Source organism: Lepus europaeus, chromosome 6 (assembly GCF_033115175.1).
Source record: "Lepus europaeus isolate LE1 chromosome 6, mLepTim1.pri, whole genome shotgun sequence".
Classification (NCBI taxonomy): Eukaryota; Metazoa; Chordata; class Mammalia; order Lagomorpha; family Leporidae; genus Lepus; species Lepus europaeus.
Genome location: NC_084832.1, coordinates 15,250,005 through 15,271,788, shown reverse-complemented (window position 1 = coordinate 15,271,788; position 21,784 = coordinate 15,250,005). Strand labels below are relative to the sequence as shown.

The 21,784-nt window shown below is 41.0% G+C and overlaps 1 protein-coding gene across 9 annotated transcripts in view; it reads left to right on the top strand.

Moving 5' to 3' along the window:
- MBNL2 (muscleblind like splicing regulator 2) overlaps positions 1-21,784 on the top strand; it is a 170,177-nt gene that overhangs the window by 44,751 nt on the left and 103,642 nt on the right. For 7 of the 9 annotated variants that reach the window (XM_062194006.1, XM_062194009.1, XM_062194014.1 and 4 more), the window contains one exon: positions 5,902-6,676. In XM_062194006.1, the coding sequence (XP_062049990.1) occupies positions 6,503-6,676 (174 nt within the window). In that variant the 5' untranslated portion in view covers positions 5,902-6,502. The remainder of the gene's footprint in view (positions 1-5,901; positions 6,677-21,784) is intronic. The other 2 variants (XM_062194007.1, XM_062194010.1) reach the window with 1 other exon arrangement.

Genomic DNA, 21,784 nt, shown 5'->3' with positions numbered 1-21,784 from the left:
TTTTGCAATCCTAATGGATCCCATAACAGCGTGGTGCAAATCTCAGATAGACACAATAATACTTATTTAAAAAAAAAAAAAAGAGAGAGAGAGAGAGAGAAGGAGGAAAAGGGAAAATGGAAGCACAAACAAAACCACAAGAATCTGAAATGCAGACTGGGAATTGATGGGAGTGGAGACCCAGCTGAATAGAGCAGCCCAGGAACTTCTGGGAAAGGAAAGTGGCGCCTTGCATATAATCAGGGCCAAGTGGGCATAGTTGAGACCTCTGTGAGAATCAGAAGAAAGTGCCCTCTCCAGATACATCTATTATTAACTGAGGCCCTCTGGGCAGAGGAACTTGAAAGCGCTGCCCCTTCCTCCCACTCACCCAGAGTGCAAGGGAAGGAAACAGAGGTTGCATTTCCACTGTGCCCTCAAGGGAAGCAGGCTTCCCACCAAAGTTACAAGAGTGTTGGGGCCAGACTTGCCAGCCAGGGTGCTGCTCAGACTCGAATGGCGAATGGCATCTGTTTCCTTTTGGGTTAGCAGCAGCTGGAGAAGATAACAGGTTCCAGGCCTTTGTAGCAACGCTGAGGGGAACCTTGTGTCTCTTGGGCTGCAGAATAAAGGCACAAAGAAGTTGGATCTGCTCCAGGTTAGGGTCCTGGGTGCCTTGAGCAGCCAGGCCTTGATCTCATATCGCAGGCACCATCCTGCTCTCAGAACCTGTGGCTGGGGCAGGTGCAGATGTGGTGGTCCATACAGAACCAGTGTCGAGGGGCTGGTGTTGTGCTGGTATCCCATGTGAGCTCTGGTTTAAGTCCTCACTGCTCCCCTTCCAAATCCTGTTCCCTGCTCATGCAGCTTGGAAAGCAGCAAAAGATGGCCTGAGTGCCTACATGTCTGCTGCCCATGTGAGAGACTCAGAAGGAGTTCCAGGCTCCTGGCAGCCATTTGTGGAGTGAACCAGCAGATGGAAGAACTCTTTATCTTTCTATTTCTCTCTCTCTCCCTTTGTATAACTCTGCCTTTCAAAAAATAAGTAAATCTTAAAAAAAAAAGCAGTACAGAGCAAGAAGACAGCTGAAACTAGTTTGGTAATTAATATAGACCAAATCTGTATTAACTGGGACAATTTATTGCTAACAAAATGGTTTTATATTTCTGCTATAATACATCTTCATGGAAGCAACTGTGTAAAGCTGGCAGGAATGATTATCAACATTTTACAGACAAAGAAAGAGATCTCAGAAATGCAATTACCCAAGGTTATATGATGAGGAACCTTGACAAATGAGAGCTACCTGTATAATTCTGAATTTTCCCGTGGTGCCAGTATCCAAATGGGCACCCATTCAAGCCCTGGCTGCTCTTCTTCTTCTTCTTCTTCCTTCTTCTTCTTCTTTTTTTTTGACAGGCAGAGTTAGACAGTGAGAGAGAGAGAGACAGAGAGAAAGGTCTTCCTTCCATTGGTTGACCCACCCAAGTGGCTGCTACGGCCAGCGTGCTGCGCCGATCAGAAGCCGGGAGCTAGGGGCTTCCTCCTGGTCTCCCATGTGGGTGCAGGGACCAAGCACTTGGGACATCCTCCACTGCACTCCCGGGCCACAACAGAGAGCTGGCCTGGAAGAGGAGCAACCAAGACAGAACCGGCGCCCCGACCTGGACTAGAACCCGGGGTGCTGGCGCCACAGGTGGAGGATTAGCCTAGTGAGCCGAAGCTCCTAGCCAATGCGCCTGGTAAAGCAGTGGAGGGTGACCCATGTACTTGAGCTCCTGCACTCACATGGGAGACTAGGAGGAAGCTCCTGCATCCTGGCTTCAGATCAGTGAAGCTGCAGCCTTGCGGCCATTTGAGGGTTGGGGGTGAACTGAGCCAGCAGATGGAAGATCTCTGTCCCTTTCTCTCTCTCTCATTCTGTAACTCTGCCTGTCAAATAAATCTTTTAAAAAATGGTTTTCACATTATTTTTCTTCCATAGTATGTCTTGGAATTAAGTGAATATTTTACACTTACAGTACAACTTAATTTGGATGCTAAATTTTCATTGAACATATTTAGCCTCTATTTAAAGTCCATAACGTTTATAATTTGAAAAGGAAAATTATATACTCCAGTTGGTCCAATCATACTTAAAAATCTTCCAATAACTGAATCAGGAATCAGCTTTTAAGTTAAATTTAAATTAAGAATAAACCAAAAAAAATTCAATTTAGTAACTCAGTTCCAATAGCTGTCTGTAGCTGGTGGCTCCTGTAGCAGACAGGGTAGCACTAACACTTAATCCTCCTCCTCAGGAACACAGAAAAAGCTGGGGAAAGAGTGCATAAGAGGTGATGACAATATTATTTATGTGTGATGCAGTTCTTCATTCTAGAGCACCTTTTAAAATGTATGTATTTATTTGAAAGGCAGAGCATTAGAAACAGACACACAGACACACAGAGCTAGAGGAGAGGAGAGGGGAGGGGAGGGGAGGGGACGGGAGGGGAGGGGAGGGGAGGAGAGAAATCTTCCATCTGGTAGTTCACTCCCTAAATGGTCACAACAGCTAGGGCTTGGCCAGGCTGAAACCAGGATCCAGGAACTCCATTTGGGTCTCCCACATGGGTGAGAGGCGTCTAAGTACGTGCACCGTCTTCCACTTCCTTCCCAGGCATATTAGCAGGAAGCTGGACTGGAAGCAGAGTAGTCTCAATATGGCTGCTGGCATTGCGAGCAGTGGCTTAACCCACTGTGCCACATGGCTCTTCCAGAGTATCTTTAGTCAGGTGACTCTGACACCAGAAAGCTTGTCTACCCCCACTTTTAAAAAGCAAGCTTATCTTAAAGTCTTAAAGATACAATCTTTAAAAACTTAACTCATAGAAGCAGACAGTAGAATGGTTCTTACCAGGGGCTGAGGGAACTTCAAGGATGTTGGTCAAAGGATACAGCATTTCTGTTAGGAGGACGAAGTAAAAAAATCTATTGTACAACATGGTGACTATAGTTAACAGCATTGACAATATTCCTGAAAATGTCTGAGAGTAGATTTTCAGTGTTCTCATTAGCTTGACTAAGCCATTCCTTGATTTCTACATAATTCTAGACATTATGTTTTACACAATAAGTATATAATAATTACTATTTAGCAAGTAAAATAAAGAAGTAACTTTTAAAAGCAAGTTAATCTTGATAGAGTCTGACCATCCAAATTCTGGGTTGGTTTTGATTGTTTGAAAAAGGAGAGAGAGAGAGAGAGAGAGAGAGATGGAAAGCTCCCATCCACTGGTTCACTCTACAAGTGCCCACAGTGGCCAGGGCTAGGTCAAGCCAAAGTCAGGAGATGGGAATCCAATCCAGATTTCCCACACAGGTGGGGGGAATCCAAGCACTTGAGCCATCAATGCAAACTGGAATTGGAAATGGAGTAGGGTTGAACCCAGGCTCTCTGAAATGGGATGTGAGCATCACAAGTGTATTGTCACTGCTGGGTCAAATGCTCACCCCTTGTTGGATTTTTATAATAAGTAGAAATGGGAATCTCTTTCTCCCAGCAGGGAATGATGTCTTCCTATCTAAAAGCATAAGCAAAATGTACACCATTTGCTGGATTAGATTGAAAGTATTGAACCTGGATGGGTTTTAGGAATCTCTGAGTAGTTATTCACGCCATGGATACATAAGTGCATATAATGCCCTTTTATTTTTCTGTTTCTTAAACCCAATGAGACTATGCTGCCTCTGAAGATGAGCATCCAGTCTCTCCTTGTTATCCTATGATCAACCCTGGGCCTGGTACACAGAACACAGGGACTCTATATAATATTTTGTACATACGAATTAAATGTGTTCAGCCCACTGTAACATCATTAGTGCTTTACTGCTTTGCCTCCTTCAGCCTTTTGTTCTCCAAGGTGTTGGAGGGAGGGGGTTGAGGTAATGAGGACACAGGCCCAGGCTGGCCTATGAAACCTGACCCAGAGTAAATTTGGCTATTAAACTCATCTTCTTAAGTGCCCTAACTTCAGCTCGTTGATGTTAGCTGCTGTTCAAAGAGGCAAGCAGGAGCCTGCCTGGCTCCTTCAGATATTTTATAATTGAAGCTAGGTATGTACCACAGCTTCCAAGGTTGCCAATCTCGTTAAATGCACATACAATTATAACTCATGGAAACACTTTTACTAACAAGTAGAATTAGTGGGATGAGGAGGCATTCCCCACCGGTCCCAAGAGAAGCTCTTCTCAATGAAGGTTCTCTGATAAGCGAGAGACACCCTTGCAGCTCCTCCCTCTGGCGTCAGACGCAGCACCAAACTGAAACCCTACTGCATGTTAGCCTGTTGGACCTGGTGTGCCCAGGGTGAACTAAACTTAATTGGTCTGAGGACCCACTTTTTCAAATACTTTTGAACAACTTCAGAACTGGCATAGTACCTGCCGATTTTAAAGACAGTTGTGTGTAGCCTAATGACAGGGACACATTCTGAGAAATGTGCGGCTAGCCATGTTCATCCTGCGCCAGCATCCCAGAGTGTACTTACACAAACCTGGGCGACGTGCATCAATCACTTGGCCTCTTGATGCTGTCATCAGGCAGAGTCAACACCAGATGTATGAGGCTGCTGCTGGTGTGACATGGCAGCCTGCTTTACAGGAAACATTTTTGTTAACTAAGTGGAAGGAGCACACTCTAGTATAATGACTGTATGTGCTGTGCTTTTGTACAGCTGGCAGTACAGTATGTGCGTTTACATGAGCATCATCACAAACACAAGGCACTGTGTTGTGATGTTACAATGGCTACAAAGTCACTTGGTCATAGCAATTTTTCTGGTCCATTATAATCTTACGGGATATATATGGCCTGTCAGCTGAAACATCATTATGTGATACGTGAGTGTAATCTACTTCCAGTCTTTATTTGGTTCTCCTTAGCTGTAATTTCTTTGGAGGGCCATCAAGGCTAAGCAAGTATGTATGTAGCATGTAGCATGTATGGTGTATGAAAATGACTGACTTCTAGACCGTTAGTCATGCTTGACCCGGTACTGTTACATTTTTAATAATTTCATATTGTTGAAAAAAATATAATGGGCTGATTTTAGAAATCTGTACTTAATACTATTTTGATTGTAGACATATGTTTTTGCCTCAGCATTCCATAGAAAAAAGCATTTTTCAGATTATAACTCAATAAGAAGCTGAACTAAATTAAAACAAGTACACATTCATTCAGTCATTGGCAAAAGCAGTCAATAAGTATTGCTTGAGGACCGACTAGGTGCCATGAACTAAGGCACCAGAGAGAGAAATGAAAACTATAAAGAATAATCCTTGCTTTGAGGGTGTAAAGTGCCTTTTCAGTGTAAAGAGGAAAACACACATTAAGCAAGTAACAAGGGGAAAGGAAGTGTTGAGATCAGAGGATAAACATCAGAAGGCTCCTACCTGTTCATCTTTAAGTTCAGGTCTCTATAAACTAGAAAGGACATGAAGAACTAGAGCCATATATTTCATACAACATGACAATGTGTCTTGTTACATAGAAGAGACACATCCCAAATAACTGTTTATAGCACTCTCAACAATAAAATCAATAGCCTAAATGTGAAATTAATTGGAAGCCACAGTTCTAATACACTGTTTTGGTGATTAAGCACATTAGATTGAATTGTTTCAGAAGGCCTAATTATTGTGTCTGCCACACTCATCTGTTTGAGTCATTCCTAACTTTTGGACTGCTGCCTAGATCATTCTGCAATACGGTTTCAGTTGCATATTCCTGTTTTTTTTTTTTTAATACCTAACTTTCCTCATTATACTCAAAGGTCTAACTTGGCCTTTTGCAAATTCTAGATGAGAGCTCAATAGTTTGTTAAAGTATTGATTCCACTGCATTTGGAGGTAAGTTATATCTTATTTGTGTTTTGCAGGTTCATGATTTATAAGTGCCTGTGTTGAAGTCACTTTTGGTGGAAACTGCAACCCAGTAGCTCTGGGTTCACGTCTTGTTTTTCTGTCAAATACACTTTTACACGACCTCATACGTGGATGAAGATACCTCATTGTCTGACATTGCCAATTGTCTAATTTCAGAATTTAAAAAGGAGGAAGGAATAAGAAATTCTGCTAAAACATAAACATCTGAGTGGCTGCTTTTCCAGCATCATCAATAGCTGTGGGACATCAGAACCGAATATTCTACCAAGGAGTGCCATGATAGTGAAGTCACTTTATTGAAAAGAGTTGCGTCTGCAGAAGTGCAGAGACTCGGACGTTAGAGTCGGAGATGACACTGAGCGTGCTCCCAGCGCAGCCCGCAGTCTTCAAGTGGCGCCTATTGATCCACGAGTGACTGCCTGCCGGTAAACGCTCTCGTCACTCTGTTCCCTGGATCGGACTTCATTAAGCAATTTATCACTCACCTTCCGACTTACATGTGGGAGTCTTCACGACAGTAGTCTTGCAGTCACTGGAACTGGATTGATATCATCATTTAGCAGAAACTAACAGAGTCCAGATTACTTTGTCATCATGGCCTTGAACGTTGCCCCAGTCAGAGACACAAAGTGGCTGACATTGGAAGTCTGCAGGCAGTTCCAAAGAGGGACATGCTCACGCTCCGACGAAGAATGCAAATTTGCTCACCCCCCAAAAAGTTGCCAGGTTGAAAATGGAAGAGTCATTGCCTGTTTTGATTCTCTCAAGGTAAGAGAATGTGTTTCACATATCATTTCATTGCCACACTGGACCTGCAAGCCGAATCTTTCTGTTGCACTTTTTCTGGACTGTGGTGACTGTTTAGAGATTTTTCACTCAAGTGTTTTTTTTTTTTTTATATCAGGCATACATAAATTTTTCACACATCTATGTTTAAATTAAAAATACATGATGGTATATTTCTGGTCTGGCATGACATTCATGTACCCAAGAGTTTTAAATCAAAGTCTGGCTTGTGACAACTGAAGATAAATATTTTATTAATGTTTGATCTTCAGGAGGTTATATAAAGGTGAAGAAATTGAATGTGTCACTTTTATGTGCCAGTTACTCGGATGTACCTCTTGAAGAATTTTCTATACTTGGGGTTTTCTTTCTGGACCAAGGGTTCCTAAAATACTTCCTCATAGGCTAGTCACTCTCTTTGAGAATTTGTCATGGCTAAAGTACCCATTCCATACTTAATACTTGAGAACCTACTATGTCTGAGTTGTGTAAGAAAAGGAGTAAATAGGATTTAGAGGGTACCCTTGGTAGGAAAAATACAGAATATTAGCAAATAACTACAATGCAAGAAGCAAGGGACATGTGTCCCAGCAAGGTACAGAGAGGACACCTCAGTGGGAGTCCAGTAAAGAGTGCTGGCCTCCAGGTCACTGTTTCAGGAAATGTCTCTAAAGGCTGTGGTATCTGACTTATGTGCTGAGATTGGTGGAGTTTGGACTTAAAGAAACGGGGGAATTTCATGAAAGATCTAGTTGAAGGAATTAGGATGACTTAGTCCATAGTACTTTGAGATACTTAGCCCCAATATCATGGTGCTATGATTATATAAGGTTATATAAGACAGGTCTGAAGGCATAATACTATTGTTTTCTATAGAGATAAGGAAGACACATGGATTAAAAGAGATCAATGTTTACAATTCTGCAAGACATCAATAAACATACCAAATAGGAAAAAAAAAAAAAGTTGATCTGTGTTCTTGATAATGATTTGAGAAATCGTGATACTGTGAGTTTACAAGGCAATAAACTTAGCCTATTCTTGAGTATTGAAGGCACTAAGTATATCCTTCAGGAAAATTTCATTTTAAGGCAAAAACTGCTTCTTACAAGACTTATAAAGTAAAAAAAAAAGATATTTTAAAGGTTTATTTATATACTTGAAAGTCGGAGTTACAGAGAGAGAGAGAGGGAGAGACAGAGACCTTCTGTCTATGGCTACTCCCCAGATGGCTGCAACAGCCAGAGCTGGGTAAGGCCAAAGCCAAGAACTCTGTCTGGGTCTCCCACATGGGTGCAGGGGCACACACATTTCAGCCATCTTCCTCTGCCTTTCCTGGGCCATTAGCAGATAGCTGGATCGGAAATGAAGCAGAAGGGACATGAACCAGTGCCCATATGGGGTTCTGGTGTCACAAGTGGCAGTTTTACCCATTATACCACAACACCATCCCCAGTCAAAATTTTTTACTCTTATACATATAAGACTTCAAGCCACATATTTTAAAGGGAAAATTTTGTCTGTATTCTAAAAGCAGAAGAATGCTTTTATAGCCTGACAGAAGTCTTTTAGAGGCAAAAATTTAATACATATAGCTATCCCCATTTTATTCCTTTTATCATAAAAGATTTATTAGACTGTACTTTTAAAATTATGAATCATTTTCCCCATTTTAGGGAAAGGAAGTAGATTGATAGATCACAATTCATAGAAAACACTATAAGGATATTTGTTATTAGTATTTGCTTTACTTCAACCCAAAAAAGTAAATAAAGCAAGTCTTGTTTTTGCTTTTTTTTTTTTAAGATTTATTTATTTATTTGAAAGGCAGAGTTACAGCAGAGAGAGACAGAGGTCTTCCATTTGCTGGTTCACTCTCCAAATGGCCCTAATGGTAGAAGCTGGGCTGCTCTGAAACCAGTAGCCAGGAGCTTCTTCCGGGTCTCCCACACGGGTGCAGGGACCCAAGGAGTTGGGGCATCTTCTACTGCTTTCCCAGGTCATAGCAAAGAGCTGGATGGTAAGTGGAGCAGCCAGGACCTGAACTGGTGCCCATATGGGATGCTGGCACTGCAGGTGGTGACTTTATCGGCTACGCTACAGTGCCCGCCCCTGGTTTTTGCCTTTATGATTATCTCTGAAGGGAACGTTCAGTATAAAAAGCAGTATAGGCTTAAAACTAGATCATAAAAGCTTTGATATATGGAAAGAGGTCAGAGATGAGAAATTAGTTTTCCTGGTCATCCCCAATTTCTTCATTTTAGTAGTCTAAGCCCTCTCTGCGTATTTAATATCTGTCACCATTTTTGCAAGTTTGTTAAGACATTATATTCTTTAAACTACTTACTGAAATTTGTAGAAAATATTGCTGACCATGTTAAGACCAAGTATTTATTTTTTAAAAGGAATTTATTAATACATTAGATTCTCAGGGTCATGGCAAATGCATGATAATTCCTACAATACAACTCTCATCAATTCTCATCTTAACATGCGAGTAATACAAAGAGAACAGATTCAATGCAGTTTGTACATCAAATTCTAATATAAGGCTACTTCTTGAATATCGACATAGCAGTAACTTTATATTCATTATATTCATTACATCATTATATTCATTACATCACGTTGGACTCACCAGGAGCACAGCTGTCCAAGTTGCCCAGCCCATGGATGGAGGATTATGACCAAGATCATGTTCAGAGTAGAAGCATGAACCAGCTACAAGAGTGATGAACACTGATCACATATAACAGAGCTTTAAAAATCTTTTCAGAATTATCTAGTAGAGCCATTTTCAAGAGGCATGCATAGCTATTTATGGCCTCAAGTTATCATTCACCTTCAGGATCGTAAAATTTCTGGTTACTTGAGTATGATATACACACATGCACATATATATTTAATTGTGAGACTAAAAAGAACATGAAGAGAGCCTACAGGTATGGGAGTAAGACAGGCATGAGTCCACATACCTACTCAGCTACTTCCTTGCCTTTGAAGGGTTGTTTGTGACTTCTGAACTTTGTTTCCTCACCAGTAAAACAAGGACATTCATGAGTGAAATTGGCTAATGTATGTGCAGTCCCTAGAGTGTGCTGACACATTTACCTTGCAGAGTTATGAGGATTACAAGTTCTTACAACAGGCATAACAAATTAAAAGAATACTCAACAATAGTAGCTGAAAAAAGAAAAATGATGATGATGATAATTATGAGGCTATTTAACTTGATTTCATTTGATACAGGCTAAACAACCCTGATTCAAAAATCTGAAATGCTCCAAAATGTGAGACTTACTGAGTGCCGACATGATGCCACAGTGGAAAATTCCACACCTGTTCTCATGTGACAGGTCATAGTCAAAACTCAGGCTCACCATACTGTATAAAACTACCTTCAGGCTATGTGCATAGTATATGAAACATAAATGAATTTCACTTTTAGACTAGAATTCCATCCCCAAGGTATCTTATTATGCAAATATTCCAAAGTCCAACAAAATCTGAAATCCAAAACACTTCTGCTCTCAGATATTTTGGATAAAGGATAGGCACCTTGCATAATTTTAAATTTGGTATTGCTCAGTCAAGCTAGCCTACAATAGAGAGAAGAGCCAAAGGCTTTCGGTCAGACAGACAGGGCTTGAGTGAACTCTGGCTGGGCACAGGCTAGCTGCTTCACTTGCAGGAATTTATTTTACCTCCTTGACTAAAGTTTCCTCTTACATAACAAGGATATAACTTCTACTCTGCAAGGTTACTACAAGGACTGTGACATCACCGAACTTGTCAGGAACTGGCAGTGTTAGTTTCTTTCCCTTCATTAGTAGAGTATCTCATTGTAGTTATTCGTTTTGATGACTGGCTTTTAAGACCAAGATGTATCCAACTCTTAAGAATCAATGGTGACTGATGATACCTGAGCCCTAGAAGTTAGCCACAGCATTAACATAAGTAAGACCTGAGGCAGACATGGTTTTTGCTGTTATTTATGATGAGATGGTTTTTTGAAGACACTGAGGGGTATTTACTGATGTTCATTACTGCTGACGGACTCTCTGTTTTTCTGTCAGTATGGAGATGACTCAGCTGTGACTTGTGTACAAGTTGCTTTCATACAGGGATAAACTTCCCATAAGTACACACTTAAACAATTTTGTGGGTGTCTGGAAAGAAGTTTGCTGAGTTTTCTGGAAAGACAGTGGCACAGATAGAACTGCTTTTACGAAAGATGTTTTAGAAAATACAGCAGCCTCTGTACGGTGACATTCGTGCGTTTTTCACAACTGTTATCACATTTGATGTGAAACATATTCAAGCAGCTGTGGGTTTCTTTTTTAAGTTCCAGTATTATTATGAAACACAGACATGGCTTAAATATCTGCTGGAAGGCCAGGTTACATTCCAGAACAGAACATGGCATTCCATAACATGGGTTAACTTGACAAAATGCTGCAGCGAAGGCTTTGAATAAGCTAACCCCATCTCTGATATCTCTGTGACTCACAAAGCATTTTCCCTTGCAGTTAACATGTTTGCAATTTTCTTTTCTGATTCCTTTTCTTGACTGATAGGAATGAATATGGACTATTTTGTACATTGAAACACTCAGAAAGGAATACTTGAATTAACCTTCATGCTTCTTGAAACTAAAGGTTTCAGCACTTACTTGCCACTCCCATCAAATATTCATTTGCTTAAACATTTGAATTCGAGTTCAGTTTCAAAAAAGGGAATGATGTTAGAAAACATATGCTAATTTTGATTAACAATACTCAGAGTATTCAGGGAAATTGTTTAGACAGTTTTTAGAAAGTTAGACATAACATTTCATCATAAAAATTAATTCAAAGACAGTGTGAAGTTCTCTCAACACCTAAATCAGTTAGTGTCTCTCCTCTGTTCTGTCCCATCCGTGGCCTCCCATCTCACTTAGTGGAAATGGCCAACACTGCGAAGCCTGGGAGACCTGCTTCCCATCCCAACCACCTAACATCACTTGTGCCCCTGTCCTCCATCTGTTCACTCCAGCCAGCCCAAATCTCTGCCTCCCCCTCTGGGTGTTTGCAATTGCTCTTTGCTCCACTGGGAATACTCTTGCTTTAGTTATAGTAATAGCCCTTTCCCTCATTTTCTTCCAGGTTTTGATAAAAAGTGTTAACTCATTAGTGAACTCTTTCTGCCAACCGTATTTCAAATATTTATTCCACTACTGCTGGGATTCCATTTCCTCCTCACTTTCCTACTGTTTTCTCTAACCTCAACCAGCATCTGATATACTAGACACTTGGTTTATCACCTGTCACCCCTCCCCATCTCTTCTAGAATTTACGCTGCATATGCACAGGAACTGTGTCTCTAATCACCACTAGTCTGTCTCCTGAGCCTATAACAGTGTTTCACACATAACCGATGTTCCATAAGTATGTTTTGAGTGGTAGAGGATGCTCATCTGGGAAGTATGCAAGCCTGCTGCCTATGTTTATATGGGGGTACTTGCACTTCAGGGATGCCTCTCTCATCATTGTCTAGGTGACCCACGCCCCTTGGAGTTGGACAGTGCACAACCTGTGCAGACATGTGCTGTGGCCCTTTGCTAGTATCCCAATAGATTTATAAATCAGGAAGCTCTTTGTAGGAATACTGAGACACAGGCAGGACTCAGGAAGCATAATACAATATTGAAAAATTCACAAGTGAATCATTTCATTGTCTCTGCAGGATAATTCAAGCTGCATGTGATTCTACTCTCCTATTCTGTCTAAATTTCAAAGATGTAGCAAAGTCAACCTTGTTCATTTACATATGAGAGGCAGCTATAAGCTGAGGGAAATTGGATATAGTCTTTGCATTTTAAAATATTTTTGTTTATTTATTTTCATGATCTTGAAAGGTAGAGAGATTTTCCATTGCTGGTTCACTCCCCAAATATCTGTAGCAGCCAGGGCAGGGCTAGGCCAAATCCAGGAGCCCAGAACTCTGTCCAGCTCTTCCAGGTAGGTGGCAGGGGCCCAAGAACTTTAGCCAGCATTTGCTGCCTCCCAGGATGCATTAGCAGGAAGCTAGATAGGCAGTGCAGGTGCCAGGATTGGAACTGGCACTCTGTTAGGGATGAAGCTATCCCCACTGGTGGCTTCACCCGACCTCTAGTCTTAGTATTATGGATGATAACTTCAAAGTTAAAAGATGTACAACTTTGATCATTTTGGACAGTTCTTAAAAACATATCAAAAAGGCATAAAAATCTGTAGTTGGCCTTGACTTTAAGTGCATGTACTTAAATTGCTGCTGAGGTATTATATAGCAAATAATTGTTTGTAAAAATTACTTGAGCATTTCCTAAAGTGTATGCCCAATTTTGGCATAATTTGCAAGTATTATCTCAGATAAACTTTTTTATTGTAAATAGTAATAATTGTAGTCCTATAACACCTATTATTTGCCAGGCATTATCTGTTCTTCCAATAACTATGTAAGGTAAATATGATTAAATAAACATCATAGATGTGAACATAGCCTCAAAAAATTTACATGAGTCCTTACTAACAACCAAGCTTGTAAATGGTGGAGAAGTAATGGGGACTCCAGTGACGACACTATCCAGTCTCTGTTATCACTCTGCTTTTCAAATAAAAATCAATAAATAAAACTTTTTAAAAAAAAGTGAAATAGGAGCCGGCGCCGTGGCTCACTAGGCTAATCCTCCGCCTTGCGGCGCCGGCACACCAGGTTCTAGTCCCGGTCGGGGCACCGATCCTGTCCCAGTTGCCCCTCTTCCAGGCCAGCTCTCTGCTGTGGCCAGGGAGTGCAGTGGAGGATGGCCCAAGTGCTTGGGCCCTGCACCCACATGGGAGAACAGGAGAAGCACCTGGCTCCTGCCATTGGATCAGCGCGGTGCGCCGGCCGCAGCACACCTACCGTGGCGGCCATTGGAAGGTGAACCCACGGCAAAGGAAGACCTTTCTCTCTGTCTCTCTCTCACTGTCCACTCTGCCTGTCTAAAAATAAAAAAAAAAAAAGTGAACTAGGAAAGGAGGTAAGAGGGGTAAAAAAAAGTAGGAGAACATTTGGGAGAAATGTAGCAGGAGAGAATTCTCCTTGGATGACAGTCCACAGAAAGAAACAGAGATGTGAATGAAAATGACAAAAGTCATTTGTGTTCTCCTGATTCTTTTACCCCTTTTTACCTCCTTTCCTATTTTACTTCTCTTTTAAAAAGATTATTTATTTTTATTTGAAAAGTAGAGTGACACAGAGACAGACACAAAGAGGTCTTCTATCTACCTGGTTCATTCCCCCAAATGCCCGCAACATTCGAGGCTGGGCCGGACCAAAGTCGGAGGCCTAGAACTCAATGTGGGTCTCCCAAACGGATGGCAGGGACCCAAGTACTTGAGCAATCACTGCTGCCTCCCAAGGTGCATACTAGCGGGAATTTGGATCAGAAGTGGAGCGCAGACTACAATACAGGCACTCCGGCAGGGAAGTGGGTATCTTAACTGCTGCACCAAACGTCTAATTCCCTGTTTTACTTCTAATGCCGCCTCGTCTTCCCCTTGCTCCCAAACTGGACTCTCCAGGACTGAAGTTCAGTCATCGGCTCTGAGAGCGTATCTGCATTGTGTGCAGGTCCCACTTCTTGTTGATGAAGCCTAAACCTGGGTCTCTGCCCTAACTGGCCAGATCTATAGCTTTCCCTGCCGAGCATCCTCATCTGAATGCATCACTGTCACCTCCAGTTCAGCATATCCAAATCCAAACTCTGCATCCTGACTTTACCCCAAGCCATCATCTCTCAACTATCTACCAATTCTTTGTTCCCCAGGCACAAAACCTGACCACCATGGCCTGGACAATTAGCCTTTCCTTTCTTTGTCTCTTTCTTCCTTTTTCTTGTTCTGATTGTACAGAAGTATAACATCTATAACAACTAATCAAAACTATGGAACCTTACCGATTGCCTATGCTTAAAGACTATTGCAAACAATATCAAGACCTCAGTGGTTTTCTGTCCATCTCTCAAATCTATCTATAGACTGCTAAGGAAGAAGCCATCATCTAAGGAGGAGTCTGAAACATCAAAGTGGGCCTGAGAAGGTGAGAGGGTCATTAAAGAAATCTTTGTTCACAAAGATCAGCACCCGATTTTCCCTAATAGTTCAGATAGTGTATGCTAAGGAAGGATAGGTTTTGCCCTCAGGACAAGTGGAGAATCAGCACTCATGTTCAAGAGCAGGCAGAAGGAATTTCAGTGCCTTGCTTGAGCACTAGAATGAGGATGCTGGGGATGAGAGGCATCTGCCTAGATGTCTCGCTCACTGACAGCACTTACGAGCCAGAAGTGATGTACTTGCCCAAGGACTCAGTTTCCTCCAGCAAGTTGCCTTCATTCTACCATTTTAAAATTAAGAATTGGACAAAATAATCTCTGTAGTCATTTCTTAGGGCTGTAGTAACAAGGGTACCACAAACCCAGAGGCTGATAAAACAAGACTTTTTTTTGTCTCACAGCTCTGGATGCTAGACATCCAAATCATGATGTCAGTAGGGTCATGCTCCCTCTGAAGCCTCAAGTGGGTTCATTTCCTTGCCTCTCCAGCCTGTGGGGACCCTGAGACCCCGGTTGTCCCTTGTCTGTGACTGCACCACTCCAGTCTCTGCCTCCCACTTCACATGGCCAAGGTCCTGTGTGTCTGTCTCCACATTGTCCTCCCTTTGAGTCCATTGCCTGATTCTCTTTTTCCAAGGATTAGTTTAATTAGCTGTATTAGTTTAAGGGCCCATCCTTCTCCAGTTTGACCTCATCTTAAGGAACTTTCATCCATAACAACCCACTTCTGAATAAAGTCATATTCTGAGCAGTTGTGGTTAGGACTTCAACATATATGAGAGTACTTCAAAAGGTTTTGGGAAAATGCATTTAAAAGATAAGTTTATTTTGGTGCAGTAAATTTTGAAATACATACTTATTTTCATCATACTTGTTTTCCATGAACTTTGTGAAAACTATTTGTATATTGGGTATACACATTTCAACCCAAAGTAATAATATGCAAACCTGGAAAATATCAGAAATCAAAGCCTAAACTCAAGTCCAAGTATTGGAACCAGCAAGAGAAAGGAAGCTTAAAGAACTCCAAGAGTGTTCTTGGGTACTGAGTAGAAGAAGGAATGATGATTAAACACTGTGTCATTCTATGCTTGCAATATTCTTTGAGTAAAACATATAGCAGAGGTAAAAATAATTCATGGGTAAATATGACAAAACTTATTTACACCTAAAAACTAATGGAATGCAGTATCAATTTTAATTACATCCTTTGATAATTGTATTTGTTACTAATTTTGTTAATCTGTGCATCAGTTCTTAGGAAACTGTTTCTCATTAAAGCTTAGGTAGAAAACATTTGTCATGTTAAAAGAGTTGCTTAATATTCTATTATTTCTAAAAATGGAAATAGCATTTTGTCGGTACTTTTCTTTCATTTTTTTAAAAGAATTATTTAATTTATTTGAAAGACAGAGTTACAGAGAGAGGTAGAGCGAGAGCAAGAGCGAGAGCTAGAGAGAGAGAGAGAGAGAGAGATCTTCCATTTTGCTGCTTCACTCTCCAAATGATGGCAATGGCCAGAGATGAGCTGATCCAAAAGCTTCTTCTGGGTCTCCCATGCGGGTGCAGGGGACCAAGGAGTTGGCCATCTTCTACTGCTTTCCCAGGCCATAGCAGAGAGCTGTATGGGAAGAGGAGCAGCCAGTACTTGAACTGCCGTCCATGTGGGATGCTGGCACTGCAGGCTGGGGCTTTAATCCCCTGTACTACAGTGCCGGCCCCTCCTCTTTCATTTAAACTTCTCTTTTCATATTAAGGTTTTATTAAAAAAAACTACAATGACACAGAGGAATAAAAGATTTTAAGTAAAAGCCATAGCCTGGGAATCTGCATCTGAGTTCTGGGTTTGCTGCACGTAAACTTGTATCATTCCACCTCTCTGGGCTCCAGGTGCCTTATAAGTAAATATTCAGTAATTAATCAGTTAATTAATTCTCTTAGCAAGAGGCACAGACTGAAAAAAAAAAGCCAGTGTTAGGGAGACTCATGGCAGAAAATTAGCTTAAGAACACACAGCCACTGTAAAGATGACAGCTGCCTCTTGGCAACAGATAGAGGAGGTCTGCCTCATGACAATCTATGTGATTTGTATGAAGAACCAAGGATCCAAATTTCTATGTGAAGTTTCTCAATTTTTGAATGTTGGTAATCAATGGGAATATCGTTAAGCCAGGGAGTCCAAACAAAACACATCTACAGGATGGGCTCAGCCAGTAGACTGTCATGTTTAACCTCTGAAATAAACAAGTGAAGGAATACTGATCTTGCAACAGGCACTGCTAACACTGTAAAATGTAGCAGTGCACATGGTTTGTTTCATCAGTAGAGATCATTGAGGGCACAGGGAACACAGTGGGCACACTGGTCTCAATCGTCCTTGGAGGTCTTCTTCACACTGTTTGTGGCTCACTCAGTTTTTCCTTTACCCCACTGGCTGCTCCTTCCGTTTTCCTTCCTGAATCTTCCTCCTGCTGACATCTATGTACCGGAGCCTCCCCAGGCTCTGTCCTTGAACATCTTCTCTCCCGTTCCTCACTCCTATAGTGGACACTTTGAGCTTCTTAAACTCACCAGGCATGTTATTGCTTTAAAGACTCTGGACTAGCTGGCCCAATAGTCAGAAAAGTTAACACCCTAGTGACCTCATTCAATCCAATGACAGTAAATTTTCTATATGCTGAATATTTCTCAATTTCCATCACAAGCCCTTATTTCCCCCCTAATCTCAAGACTCATGTCTTCCATTGCCTACTTGATATCGCTACTTGGATATTTAAGTGATGCCTCAAGTTTAATTCCCAGTGGTTAATTAACCCAATGGTTCTCATTGTATCCATTCTTAGAAGAGTTGGTTCCATTCATTCAGTTGATCAAACCAAACGTCTTGAAAGCCAGCTTGAATCTTCTCTTACCATTACAAGTCCAATTCAAAACTTATTCTCTGTATTCATTTATATGCTACATTGGAACATTTTTCATCACTCCTACCTGGCTACAATTGTATCTAATATATGACTATAAGCTGTACAGGAACCCTCATTTTTATCATTCTCTGTCTGAGCAAACAGAGCAACCCCTTTAAAACATAAGTCACAGGACACTATTCTGTTGCTCAAAACCTTCCAGTAGCTTTTGATTTCATTAATGAAATCCAGAGGACTCTAAAATCCTGTGTGATCTGGACTCTGCTACATTTATGAACCCATGCATCCACCATTCTCCCACCATTACCAGCTAGTCCCTCTACCAGGAAGGCTCTTCTTCCAGGTAAGTAGAAGTTCCAGCTCTTCAGTGTAAACCAGTCTTTGATTAAATGTCACATTTACACCCACCCCCACAACTTCTCATTAAGTGATATTCTCTGTTTACATGTCTCTCCAGTACCTGTCTCCTCTACTAGAGTGTAAAACTGTGAGGGAGGGGTCTTATTCTTATATCCCAGACCTGGCTGTAGTTGGGTACACGATCATATTTGTAAGTGAATAAATGTACCCTTAACTCTGAAACTTTTAAATATAACTCTTCCAGTAAAATTCATATCACTTATTGTGCTACCTATTATTCAGTTGCTCTGTTCAATCTACATACAAAAAAATTGACCACATTAATGTTAAAGGCTTTGTACAAACGAGGGGTCTTTAGTTTACAAATCAGAAGATGCTCATGGGTTATGTTCATGTATACAGTTATTCCAGCAGACAGGTCCCATGAAGTCTTGCCCGTAACTGTCAGCTGAGAGGTATTAAAATCCATCGACTGGCTTGTTGGAATTCTGTAGGCAACTCTGCTGTCCCCAAAGGCCTGGACATAGACTGTTGGCTGCTGTCCAGTAGGTTTTCACCAGTCTGTTCCAAAGTAAGGCCATTAAATACATTTTTTTCTTGAAAGGAAATTCATTCAATGTTTTTTATTCTGACATTACTTTCTTTTTGTTTCTCTGATCATCATAATATTCCTTTCTTTTATAAAGTGATTACCATAATACATGAGTTTTTTTTTAATTTTTCCTCAAGCCCTTACTTGGCAAAAGAAAGACAGGGAAATTCTATGTCAATTTCTTCCCACTTTTCCTTATAAAATATTACTACTTTGTAAAATTCAAAGGCAGTGATCTATACCCATACAACTTGGATGGAAATCCACGCCATCAGATTCACTCCTTTGAGTCCCACACACTGACTCAGTTTTGGCACAGCAAAGTCACTGTTAAATCTGCATTATAAAAAAAAACCACCAGAAGTTCCTCAAACTTTTTCAATTTTCAAATGAGAAGACCTTGATCCATCAGAAAAGCTCATTTCCATTTGGCGGTGTGGGAGGATAGAGCCCAGATAGAGATCCTGAGACCTAGGATGCATTGGTTTTAGTGTACGGGAGCAAGTCCCACAGAAGCTGAGGGGAGTTGGCAGACAAAGCCAAAGTCTCAACTACGGCAGGGGTCACACTCTTGGGGCATGGAGACCAGGCTTGCTCTGCGGAGCTACACCACTGATGCTCTTCACCTATTTCATCATAAACGGATCCTGCTAAGTAGCATATTCTTTCTCCTTGATTTGATTCAATTTCCTCCAGCTCAAAGAGGACAATCCTGTATATATTACTCTCTCAGCACTGCTGTGATCCCAGAACGAAACTGACGGTCTCAGGACAATCATTCCTCATGAGCATCTAACCTTTGGAATCCAGGAAGTGAGTAGACGCTGACACATGCATTTGTGATCGAACTTACCTAACAAAACTGCCTGACTGGCCAACATTTTTGGGAGATGACCCATGAGGTCACTTCTGATGACTGAGGTTGTATACCCAACTCACAGTATCAAGCCCTGCAGAAGATGAGATATTGCCAGGGGAAGGGGTGAAACATAATGATTTTGAGATGTTCATGGCATTAAAGCAAAATGGCCTGATTCTACTTTAGTTATGACTATATTTTATTCATATTATTTTCATCTTACTGGAACATTTCTTATTCTTAATAAAACTGTATCACATTTAATTTTTGAAAAAACTGATGTGGCTGTTAAGGTACATTCGTAATCAATTTTAATATAATCTTTTGTTGAAAGTAGAATTCAGTACATATAAGCCTTTTTAAGTATCCACCTGATCCATTTCTCAAATCTTATTTGAAGGAATATTTCAAGTGCTCTCAGTCCTTTGTAAAATCCTAAATGACACTAAAGAGATCGTTTCCACACCTGCCATGAAACTAAGCCCTGACCCAGATGCTTGGGATCTAAAATTAATCAGCAGCAGCCCTCATTTGAGACATTTAATTCGCAGGCCTCTTCTCCATTCCCATTGGGCATTCTGCTGTTAAGAGGAGCTGTGATATCTGGAAAATATTGGGATGACAGAATTCTTAAGGAAGAATTCTAGTAGGTCCAGTATGTTCTGAGAGATAACTAAAGCTAAAGAGAAAGAAATTTCCCTCCCTGAGGAATTCTAAATATCATCTATTTTATTCTGTAAATTGTCACTGAGCCACGACTAAGTGCCAAAGCACTATGTTTTGTGCCTAAGCAAGAGGCAGGACCTTGTTTTTCTGGAATCTTCAGTCTCTTGGGGAAAACAAGAAGCTCAGAAATAAATGGTTAAAGTGCATTAAAGTGGAAACCAGGCCTGCAGAATCTCTGGGAAGACAAAGCTGATTAAGCCGCATACATGACCTTGTTTGACTTGCAAACGTAAGTGAAACTCACCTTGAGCTATTTCTTGCAATTGCCTGTTTTAAAGAAAAACAGACTTTAAGTTCAACCAATCAGAAGAAATAAACAAAATAATAATTATATAACTAGGAAATTCCCAGTAGAGTAGACCAAATAAAGCAATTTTGTAACTGTAGCCAATCTCATATTTTCTTTGCTTTACTTCCCTGTTTGTTCTATAAAAACCTCCCCTTTGCTTGGCCTCATTGGAGCTCCCGACCCACTTGTGGTTTGGAGCTGCCCAATTCATGAATCACTGCTCAAATGAACTTTTCAGAATTTTATTATATAATAAAAGAATCGCAACCTATCAAAAGTGTTATTTACAAATTATTGAATGTTTATAGTATGACAGGCATCAGGTCAGGCACTAGAAATAAAGTGTGTTATAAAAAGAGCATGTGATTTTTTTTTATGCCAGGGATTTTCCTTCTAGTGGGAGTGATAAAAAACAAACTGGTACAAACAGCCCTCCTCTTACTACTCCCCCAAAATGATATATTTATCAAATGTGAGACTTGCTAGATGGATATGCCAATTACCCTTACCTAATCAAGGGCCGTGGTCTACACATATTGAAATGTCACACTGTACTCTCTATAGATGTACAGTTACTATGTGTCAATTAAAAATACATTTTAAACATGACACAAACAGAGTACTCCCAGAGAAAACAATGAGATTAGGGAGGACTTTGTGCAGAAAGGGTAGCGTGGGTGGCCTTCTCCAAAGAGTTGCTTTCTGAGCCGAGACCCAAAGGAGGAGGAGGCAGCCAAGTGAAGGAAGAAGGGCTTCCCCGAGCACAGGGGAAGGAAAGCTCTAAGCCTGGAGACGAAAGTGCTTTGTCAATTCTTTAAGACATTGCCTGAGACAGTGAGTAAGAGAGGGTCTGAGTCGGAGTTTGAGTATGGTACTTAGCACTCAGAGTTGAGCAAAGGGGTGGTGTGCTTGGACTTGTCTAGTGGGACGCTTGTTCTGCCTGGAAGGTGTTGCAGGATGTGGCAGGACCAGCAGACCACTTTTTGGAACTTTTGAATTTTCCACATTAAGGTCATTGCTGCTTGGCTGGGGTGGCGGTGATAGAGATACAAAGATGTGTGTAGATTGAAATAAATTTTGGAGGTAGAATTTTTAGGGAAGAGGTATCATGACTGGATATAAAAAAGATCAGTTTCGATATACCCTATCTCAACTTGTTCTTTTCGTTGGTGTATCTGGACACATTGAAGAGACATCTGTCTTTTCCCCTTCAGTGTCATTTGCCCT